At 39.0% G+C, this 10,813-nt stretch overlaps 1 protein-coding gene across 1 annotated transcript; it reads left to right on the top strand.

Moving 5' to 3' along the window:
• The first annotated feature begins 766 nt into the window (after positions 1 to 766).
• Positions 767 to 8,713, top strand: LOC103460643 (macrophage mannose receptor 1-like). The gene is made up of 8 exons (XM_008402908.1): positions 767 to 819; positions 1,152 to 1,327; positions 3,063 to 3,273; positions 3,573 to 3,911; positions 4,958 to 5,115; positions 5,373 to 5,595; positions 7,577 to 7,912; positions 8,688 to 8,713. Exons 1-8 carry the CDS (start codon positions 783 to 785, stop codon positions 8,711 to 8,713), a joined length of 1,506 nt encoding a protein of 501 aa, XP_008401130.1. The 5' UTR covers positions 767 to 782.
• Positions 8,714 to 10,813: the final 2,100 nt, after the last annotated feature.

Raw genomic sequence — 10,813 nt, forward strand, 5'->3', positions numbered from 1 at the left:
CACATATCTAAGTCTAAACTGTTACAGAGAATAAACACAATAAGAACATGTTTAATCTGTGGTAGTGTTAATTAAAATGCCACATTTCTGATGTATTAAAATTAAATACGATCGGCACACTTAATGATATTAGCGATTAGGTAATGCATTCAGCAAGTACTTTTACTTTTAAKACTTAAGTATTTTTAAAAGCCAGGACTTTTTTACTTTTACTTAAGTAAAATGTTGATGTGGTACTTTGACTTTTACTTAAGTACATTTTTTGAGTACTTTCTCCACCACTGGTTCTTAGGTCAAAAATAAAACAGATTATGTTAATCTCTAGTGTTACTGTTGGTATTTAATATCCTCACGATTCACCTAAATGATCATTAATGTCTGATTTATAAAGTCTGTGTCTAAAACATTTCTGAATATCTGAGAGTCCTTGTCTGATTTATATTTTATTCTTTATGTATTATATACATAAAGAGACTTGTACTTCAGGAACACAAGGTTTCTGTCTGTATTTATGTTTTTAATCTTCTATGATCGTCAAAGATTTCCATGTTGTGTTGAGAGTTTTGCTCTGTGTTCGATCAGAGAGATGAACAGATGCATCTTGTACAAGATATAAAAAACTGAAGTTGAAAGCAAACTGCTTTGCATTGAGCCTGGATCTCAGTTCCAGTGAAAACTAAAGATGGAAATATGAAAATAACTCATTTGTTTAACATGAAATAAGTCGGTAAAACAGCTACTGACTGTTTTACTGACCACAGATTGAGAAGAGGAGCTCAAAGATGGACAGCATCCTTCTGTCCGTGTGCATCTTTTCAGGTAGGTGACTCATAATTAATAATATTATTTGAACTACCAACTACCATCTATTCATTCATCTTTGCATGCATGAAGCTTTTTATTTGGTTTGTATTTGAGTTAAATCATTTATTTTAGGTTAAACTGGTAAAAAGCCCAAAAAGAGATTTTATGTTAATTCCTCTAATTTCATGGTATAAAATAAAAACAACATTATTCAGAGCACAGATCAGGCTTTGAAGTTTGATCTGTGCCAGACATTTTTATGTTATTTGCTGTGTTTTGTGCAGCGCTGCTGCCTGAATGTATTAAACCTCATTAAAACAGATTTTAACCTGTTTTTGTCTTTGCAGCTCTGTTTCCCGTTTCTTCATCAGCTCAACGTAAATACATCTACATCGATGAGGCAAAGAATTGGATTGACGCTCGGAGTTATTGTCAGGAAAAGTTCACAGACCTGGCAACCATAGAGAATAAGGAGGACATGGAGGAGCTGAAGGACCTGGCAACATCTCTGGGCAGAAGAGATGTAGGATCTTTTTTCAGTTTCCTGTCTGAAATCATTTGAAGATAAAATATTAAACAGCTTATTGTTAAATTTTAAACTTTTCACTGTGGTTGTCTCGACACTTGACTTGTACTAAAATAATATTTAATATTTGATGCCAACATTTTGAAGCTCGTTAACCTGCAGCCTCTCCTGATGTTTGTCTCTCTAAAGGTTTTAAGTTAATTCACTGAATTGTTTCAATCCTCTTGCTCCAATTTGCATCTCTGACCAATCTGCCAATCAGGCGACCTTTACGACGGACGGCTGTGACGTCACCGGCCCGTGGCTGGTTTTATGCAAATCAAGCTGCATTGGCAGTAGGTGGAGGAGGGGCTGCTTTAAACAGGAACTACAACCTTTAATTAACACAGAATCACCAATCAGACAACAAAACAACTTTACTCACCATAAATATCTATTTTACACAAATATAACGCATGTATACATTTGTCAAGAAATATTTTTATTTCTTTTTTATGCCTTATTGAAGGCGGTGAGTGGAGGAGTGGCGCCCTCTATTGGCCAGCTGCCGCTGATTTACCTCAAATGGTTTTTAAATTGTTTTTATCCAACTGAAAGCTCATTTTAGTTATTCAGGAGAAGAAGAGGTGGAGGTCAGGAGGGAAAGTCGGCATAAACCTGAAACTCTCACACTCTGCGTTCAAACCGCCCGGCCTCCAGTCCAAACAGCATTATTATTTTATAAACACTGTAACCTGCCTTATCCTTTAATCATTTTAATATTTCATGTCATTATCATGCCTGTTTGTTTGAATGCACTATGCTTCTGAGCATTTCCTCCCACATCAGCTGTTAACTTTTCTTTACAGATATAAATCATTTACCTCAGCTTGGCCGCGTTGTGTGCACTCAGGCCCAGGACGGAGAAGGAACTGCTGCCACTAGATGGCGCTGTTGCTCCTGTTTTCAGGGGGATTTTTATTTCTTACTGCATTTCCAATAAATCTGGTAATTCTCAGATATCCCAGCTTTTTTTCTCTGGCCTTGAACGCATCATCTGATTTGGTGAAGCCAGTCTGGTAAAAGTCTTAGAGCAGGGGGTCCAAAGTGGGTCCTGGAGGCTTCCTGCATGTTTTATTCTCTCCCTGGTGGCAGTAACAACCTATTCAGCCTGTCAATGTTCCTCTTAGGCCTCCAATGAGCCTCATTTGATCCAGGTGTGTTAAACCAGGGAGAGACTAAAACAAGCAGGACGCCGGGGAACCAGGACCCACTTTGGGGACCCGTGTCTTAGAGCAAACTGATCCGTGTCGACCGATCAGCTGGCGATTCGAGGGTTTGCCTATTTGTATGCAGAGTGTTTTTACTACTTGCAGTTTGAAACGTGTGAATTTGAGGAGCTGTTTGCACATGTGAATGTACTGTTACACATTTATGAATCATGTTGTACAGTTATAAACGTTGAACGCTTGTGACATACAGACCCTGTTGTGAGATGTGAGCTGCTCGGTCAGCTAGCTTGGCTCTGCACATAGATGCACCTTGCTGTGTTAGCGTTCCAGCGTAGGCTAACCGTTTCAGCTTTCAGCCTTTGCAGTTCACATGAACCGCGTCAGGGAAGGGAACTTTAAGATAAAATTCCTTGAATATAAGTTTGAGATAAAATTCATAACGTTGATGTGTCGCAAAGTTCAAGTTTAAAGGAAAATATTGCGTTAATTACTCTGTAATGGAAACTTCTTTATATTTTCAGACGGCGTGGATTGGATTGTTCTTTAACATCTGGAGTTGGTCAATGTCAGACTCGGCCTTCTACCAACAGGATAAGGACTTCTCAAACTGGGCGTCCGATCAGCCAGACAATTATAACGGGGCAGAGAACTGTGCAGAGATGCACTCTAATGGATACTGGAATGACGGATCTTGTTCGGCTAACATAGATTCAATCTGCTCTAATGTCAGCGGTGAGAGTTTTAAAGGTTAAATAACCATGAAATAATTTACATTTTTTTATTTTCTACCTCTGACACTTTTGCTGTTTCTGATTTCTTAATTTTATACTCTTGGCATGTCTTGTATTTATGTTCCCCTGAGTTTCCTCCATGCCTCACTGTCTGATCTCTCATCATAATCTCGGGGTAAACGTCTTCCTGGTTTTTCTCCAATCAGAGCCTTGCTACACTGATGTGATCTATTTTTAATTAAACCATCTGATTGGTTTAATTTTGTGCTTTAATACAATATTTTGCTGGCGTGTTATTAGGGCCAGATCTGAAGTTTGTGTACATCACCACCAGGATGAGCTGGACTGAAGCTCAGAGCTACTGCAGGAAACGTCACACAGACCTGGCCAGTGTGAGGAACATGGCAGAGAACCGGCAGATAATGGAGCTCATACCAACACCAAACACCTGGATCGGTCTTTACAGAGAGTGGAAATGGGTGGATGGGAGCCACTTCTCATTTACATACTGGGATACAGAAAACAATCAACCCAATAACAATGGGAAAAATGAGGATTGTGCAGCAACTTACCTTTACTTCTCTGGGAAATGGCACGACTGGAATTGTGATGCAAAGCTGCCGTTCATCTGTTCCAGAGGTGAGACGTGATTCAGTGTCCAGGTTTCATTGTCTGTGGGGTCAGTGCTGTGATCTTTGGGTAACATTTGGGTTTCTGTTTGATCACTTCCTGTTTCTCCCTTAGATCCGGTCACTTCGTTTCTGTGTGTCAGTTTTATTCTTGGTCCTTTTCTCAGTTCTACTCCAGTGTTTGATTCGCTCCCTGCTGCCCAAAGCTGTTCTCTAGTTTTCCTCACTGTATTTCTACATTACCAATTATTGTCCGTGGGACTCGGTGTATTTCTCCGGTCGTCCTGGTTTCTTTCTGCCCTGAGTGTTTATAATTAAACTCCCCGTTATTGTATGTAATTAAGCTTTTATTATGAAGGAAATGTTTCTGCACTATCCTGGTAAAGAAACAGTTTAATTGTGTTTGAAGAGGAAACGAAGCAGGTGGAACTTATTTAAATCACGTTGAAATAAAGTGGATGCTGTTCGCTGCCAGGCAGTCAGAGATTTATGGGTTTTCCTGTAAAATTAACTCCAGATTATTTGTGGGAAATTTTCCTAGTGAGATTTTTCCATTAAACGTATCTGAACTATCGTACCGTAAATCCGTGGTAATTTACAGAAAATTCTCTTTATAAGGGAAATAATCTGCCAGTTAACTAGAACTTGTTACTCAATATTAAGGACTTATTGACTTAAACTATTTCTTGCTGAAAAGTTACGTATACGTTAGTTTTGCACCAAGATATTTAGCTCTAGAAACTCGGCTAAAAATGCTTTAAGATTTTGTGTTTTTGCAGTGGGGGTCGAGTTGAGGTTTGGGAAAGTTTTTATTTTTTTAATCTTGTGAATTATTCAGGTTAATGATAAAAAAAAAATCCTGTTCCAATTTGTATTGTCTTAGATTCCATTTCCATGTCATCTAATCTAATTTATCAACATTTACCAGGTCACTTTAAGAATCCTTTACCTAAACCGGTGGTTCCCAAACTATCTCTGGGCCCCCCTCGGGGGCGCGCCCCTCAGTTTGGGAACCTCTGAACTAAACCCAGCTGATCAACATGTTTGTCTCTGCAGCCAACTCCTCCACTCAGTACATCTTCATTGATGAGACAAAAAACTGGACTGAAGCTCAGAGTTACTGCAGGGAGCATTACTCAGACCTGGCGCTCATCAAGAACATGGAGGACATGAACACCCTGATCAATGTGGCAAAGTCCCTGGGAGAAACATCTGTATGTTCACTTTTATCTGTGTTTCTCCAAAAGCTGCTGCTATTCCCACAAGCGTCACTGTTGACATGTTTTAGGTTGAGGAGACGTTCTCGTTATATTATCGTAAAGCAGACTGGCCGTGTTTTCACAGAACTAAAGTTTTATTTATTGCTCCACTAAGATTAGGAGTGGAGAGATTACAGCTAGAGATTCTTATTTAATGGTGATTTTGCACTGTGAGCCACAGTTTCTTATTAAAATGAGTTGATTTTTCTTAGCAGTCACACTGGATTGGACTGTATGATGATGTGAACAGCTGGAAGTGGTCGATGTCAGACTCAGATTTCTACCAACAAGATGAGAAGGAGTTCAGAATCTGGGCTTCTGGACAGCCAAACAACCTGAATGGATGCCAGTACTGCACAGAGATGGCTTCTGGTGGAAGCTGGAATGATCAGTCTTGTTCTGTTGAGCAAGATTTCATCTGCTCTGATGTCAACGGTGAGACTTTTAATGACCACCTCTGAGTTCAAACACCTGAGATTTATTACTTTTGCTTCCCTTCCATGATTTATAAAAGACGTTTTGCTTTTTTCTAAATTAAAAAAACAAACATGTTGGTGCTTAGAAAAACTACTTTCCAACTTAAATTTCTTCTGCTTTTGGTGTTTTGTAGCAAACATAGACCACAAAGATAACATGAAGATAAAGGATCGTTTTAAAGTTTTCACTGAGAGGAATAATAAACCAATGAGTTTAGCTGGTTGTGAACATCAGGAAAACAAATTTAGATCAAAATGACCAAGTCGAGGCACCAGTTGGTCTCAGTTACAGTTTCTGAATGTCGGCCTAATGGGGCTTAAATGTTAAATAAGAAAAGATGGAATAAGTTCAGCACCTATCAAATAATGTAGATTTACAGAAGTAAAACAACTTCTCTCCAAATTAACAAAAACTGTAATGTTCCAGTTAAATATTTTTAATAAGCTCACTAAGCTAATAACACTTACTCTATGAAAAATAAAAGAAAAAGGGAAAACTGATATTTTTTACTGTCCTACGGTCAAAATGTTGATCAACCAGATTTATTTAGGATTAATTTGGAAATGAAAGCAAAATATGCTGTGTATTGCTCACACAGCAGCACTTAATATGTAAGAATAAAACAGAAAATAGCACATAAAATGATGTATTAATATCTCAGTCCACCATGGATAATGTATGCTTACAGAACCAGGTTTATATTGGAGGTGTAGAAATGAGGCCAAATTAGCTCTAAGCTAATTAAGATTAGTTTAAGACTAAATTAAAAACAATAATTGTTTTGTCCAAACAACTACAAAACAAAATGGAGCCGGAATGAAGGTAAGGTCATTTAAATTTTATTTATATAGCACATTTTCAGCAACAAGGCAATTCAAAGTGCTTTACATGAGTTAAAAGGAAATACAAACAAAATAACAAACCAAAGGGAAGAGCACTAAAAGAGGAAAGGACGCATTAGGGCAAATTGCAACATTCAACATTTTGCCCTTTGTTGCAATAAAACAAAGGGCAAAACAGAGACATGAGTGAAGGCGGTGACGTCAAAGGGCCATGAAACGATGTTGCTGACACTCCTGACAAAGTTTGATAGAGGTGTTGTTATCAAGGAATGATGTCCTTGGGAGGGTTCAGCTCCACAGCTCCATGGAAACAGGAGGGGTGAGGAGGGAAGAGCGTTGTGTTTACATATCTTCAAGGAGATTAGAGATATGCAGCCCTTCCAAGGCCACACGGGGGAAGCCAATTCAGAAACAGAATGTCTGAGGTCGGGAAGATTATGAATTTCAATCTTGCCTAAAGTCTCTCTGATACATCTCAGTTACCAATCATCCAAATTAGTTTGGTTGTTCCACTGAGCCGAAACCAGCAACTTCTCCAAGATCGATTCCATCCAGTTAGTGAGTTTTAGAGTCCTCGTCTCTGTCCACACCAACAGTCTCAGTGTTCGCTAGTTCGGCCAAGGCCGTCACAAATTTATCGATAATCCAGGAATCCAGAAGCTCCAAACAGCAGAAATCCTGTCATCATGAATAAATCCAGGGTGAATCCTGCTGAGTGTCCCTGCAGGACAAGAGACTCTCTGTGTCCAGACTTCTCGTCTGAAGTTTGATCAGTTGCATTGAGAGATCAGTTGATCAGATCCATAATTTGTAGATTTGGATGATGTGCTACCAAATTTGAAATCAAGTCACAATATTGACAGGTTTCATCCAGTTTGGAATATGATGCGTTTAAAACACTGTGCTTCAAAACAAACCAGTAAACTGGTGTAAATACATAAATAAATGATGAATAAATTAACCAAAGGCACAATACTAGTGATTCCTTTCAAAGATCTGAAATGTTTAAATTTGACCAAAAACAAATCCATAAGTGAGCAAATGCTTTTTTGTGTTACTGTTCATAGACATTTTATTTTTAATTCTTTTTTTTTCAGGAGCAAATGTGAGGTTTGTCTACATTAAGATCAGGATGAGCTGGACTGAAGCTCAGAGCTACTGCAGAAAACATCACACAGACCTGGCCAGTGTGAGGAACATGGCAGAGAACCGGCAGGTAATGAATGTGAAGCCTGTGCCAACCTCCACGGCCTGGATCGGTCTTTACAGAGCTGCCTGGAAGTGGGTGGATGGGAGCAACTCCTCATTTAGGAACTGGAATGAAGAACCAAGACTGGCGAAGGAAGATAAATGTGCAGCAGCAAACTTTGGGAATCTGGGAAAATGGGAAGACAGGAACTGTGATGAAAAGAAGCCATTCTTTTGCTACGGAGGTGAGCCACAATTCATTTTTTTTAAAGGCTCTGGTGAGCTTTATTTGAAGGTAGACAGGAAGGAGGGCAGTGAGGGAGGGGGAGGAGATGCGGCAAATGTCGCCAGGCTGGGAATTGAACCTGCAACCACCGGCACGAGGACTAAGGCCTCAATGCGTGGGTTGTGCACTGCCCCTGCGCCACCACAGCACCCCCCACAATTCATTTTTATGAGCTAGAGCAGCGTTTTTCAAAGTGGGGCCACCAGGGGGCGCTGAAATCTTATTTTTAATATAATTTTTGTTTTTCAACCATTTTTAAAATAAAATGTAAATGTTTTGATGCTCATTTTCTGACTGGCTGCCAGTAAAATTCATGAAGCCGTTTTGCTCCTCAAGCTAACACAGCTAGCAAGCAAGCTAGTTTCTGACAAGAAAAATACCAAAGGATTCATTCAGCAGGAATAAAAATAAATCTGATGATAAAATATTTTTCTTGTATGAAACTCCCAGAAATTGGTATTTTTTAAGTTAAATAATGTGCACTGTTGTAACCAGATGAATTAAATTAAACTATGGCTGCAGATGCTGCCCGGCTCTCACTCAAACGGTGGATCTTTAAGTGCAGCTCATAACTTAGCAGAATAAAACAACTAAATCAGTGTCTTGGGATAATAAATTACTGATTAGGAATTTATTGAGTCAAAATTACGCAAATCAAATATTCCAGGTTTGGTCATTCAAATTGAATTGAAGACGTCAAAGCGGGTCTCCAGCTGGGTTTAACGTTCCCTCAGCCTTTGACGACCAGTGGCAGCATTAGCGCCAGGCTAATACGAAGCTCACATGTAGTTTAATCATCAGTCAGAAACTAGCTGTGGTGTCGGTCACATAGTTTACATGAAGGTGGAGTTAAATTTAAGAAACAAGAAAATCTAATTTGAGGAACATTATTGAGATCATCAGCTGTTAAAATGCATCGTTTTGTTTTTGTCAAAGTTCCCTTTGCAGAGAACGTGATGGCAGTGATGCAGCTGAAGGTTTCCTCTGCAGATGTGACTGAATCTGCTGTGAGGGACGACATCCTGAGCCAGGTTCATTAAACATTCAGAGCTCCAGACCCTCCACTTCTCTTCCTGCTGCTTCCGCCAGATAAAAACTGAATGAATCTGCTGGGTTTTCCAGGTCAGACAGAAGCTGAGGGAGCTGAGGGTCGACGCTGACCTGGCCTGGAGGAAACCGCTGGACAAAAAGGCCATCGAGGAGCAAGAGGAGGAAGAGAACAAGAAGAGAAACGATGAATTTTAAACTCATCTCTTGGCTGAGATTCTGTTTTGTGGTATTTGCATTTCCTGGTGATGGTTTGGAGTTTGCTCAGATAATCCTATGGCAGCAGTAGGAAGCCATTGTTGTAGGTGGAGCTTTTCATGGTGGCGGTGCCGTTTTTATACCAGCAGTAGTTTAACAAAATGTTTGTAGTTGAATGTTATTTAGGACTTCTCTCTGCAGAGGTTAAAGGTCAGCATGGAGCTTTAACAGAGACCCTGAAACGGATCCAGAGTGATGCAGACTCAAAGCAGTAGGGGACCAGTCATTGTCTTAAAGGGACCCATCTGTTTTATCTCAGCACTGTTACACGTTTCATCCTCAGTTCTGCTGAGATCCATTAAAACGGTTTCATCAGTAAAATCAGAGTTTAGCAGCAGAGCGAAATGTCTGGAGTGCAAAAACCAGAGGACTGAACACACATCCTGGAGGAACGCCACGGCTCCGTAATGGAGTACAGCCAGTTACTGCCACTTACTCTGAACGGTCGTGTCGCATTTTAATCCCACTGTTATATCGTTGATGTGAAACATGATTCAGAGGAAAGGAGATCGGACGTAAACTGACAGAAATCATGAGAAATCGGTCATCTTCACGCGGGTCGCTTTGGGCTTAAACTGTTCACACAGAAGTTCAGATCAACCAGATTTAATCAAAACTTTATACCTGAGCATCGTCTTGCTGTGTGAACTAGAGTTCAGTGAAGAGGTTTGATGTAAATATTTATATCCCAAAAGTTTCACCTGAAGAAACTTTTGTTCTTCAGGTGAAAAACCTCAGCTTAAGATAGAATTTAGATAATCCTCCTTTATTCCCAGGTACTTTCTGTTCTTGTGATTTAAATTTATTATCAATGTTTTTGTGTAATTTACCACTTTACATGATAAACTGCTGGAAAAATGAATCATTTTGATGTTTTAACTTGATTGTGCATAATTCAATACAAGCTTTTATTTTGAAATTTGATTTCAATAAGTGATCAGAGGATTTATTTGTCATAATTAATTTGATGTATAGAAAACTAGCAGAAAAAGCTTTTTAGTTGCTGTTTGTTTTGACATTACACTTCCTGTCCTGTAGGTGGCGCTGCAGCTGCTGCTGCTGCCGCCGCTGCTGCAGAGGTTGGACTGATTTCATGCAAAGCAAATAATTTATGCTTTAGTTTGGATTATTAGCATCGAGGTTGTCTAAATTAAAAATGAATCAAATTTAAATTGTTAATCTGTGGAAAAGCTTTTGATCAATAAAAAAAATAACAAAATTAAACCTGAAGATTTTTTTTTACTTTTGTTTTAAGATGGGACAAATATAATCTCCAATGTGAAATTAGAGATTAAACACAATGTGGGTTATTAATGTTTTACTCTAATTTAATTTTTCTGTTTATAAGTTGATATTAACTAATTTATGTTTAACCTCTTAATTTGTTGTTTCTAGTATATTTGAATTTCTCTCTGATTTTCAGTTTTTCTGTTAGTTTCTTAAATCGTTCCAGGATCTGTGTGTGTGTGGTGTGTGTTTGTTTGTAATACCTTGTGGGGACAATGTTCCTGACACTACGTTGTGGGGACCGAATGGTCCTCACAACCGATTGGTC

This window comes from Poecilia reticulata, unplaced genomic scaffold (assembly GCF_000633615.1).
Source record: "Poecilia reticulata strain Guanapo unplaced genomic scaffold, Guppy_female_1.0+MT scaffold_268, whole genome shotgun sequence".
Taxonomy (NCBI): domain Eukaryota; kingdom Metazoa; phylum Chordata; class Actinopteri; order Cyprinodontiformes; family Poeciliidae; genus Poecilia; species Poecilia reticulata.

Coding starts and splice junctions, on each gene's coding strand:
- LOC103460643 (XM_008402908.1), top strand. CDS start 783: ATGGACAGCATCCTTCTGTCCGTGTGCATCTTTTCAG. Junction 1,328..3,062: donor CATCTCTGGGCAGAAGAGAT/GTAGGATCTTTT, acceptor TTATATTTTCAG/ACGGCGTGGATTGGATTGTT. Junction 5,596..7,576: donor CATCTGCTCTGATGTCAACG/GTGAGACTTTTA, acceptor TTTTTTTTTCAG/GAGCAAATGTGAGGTTTGTC.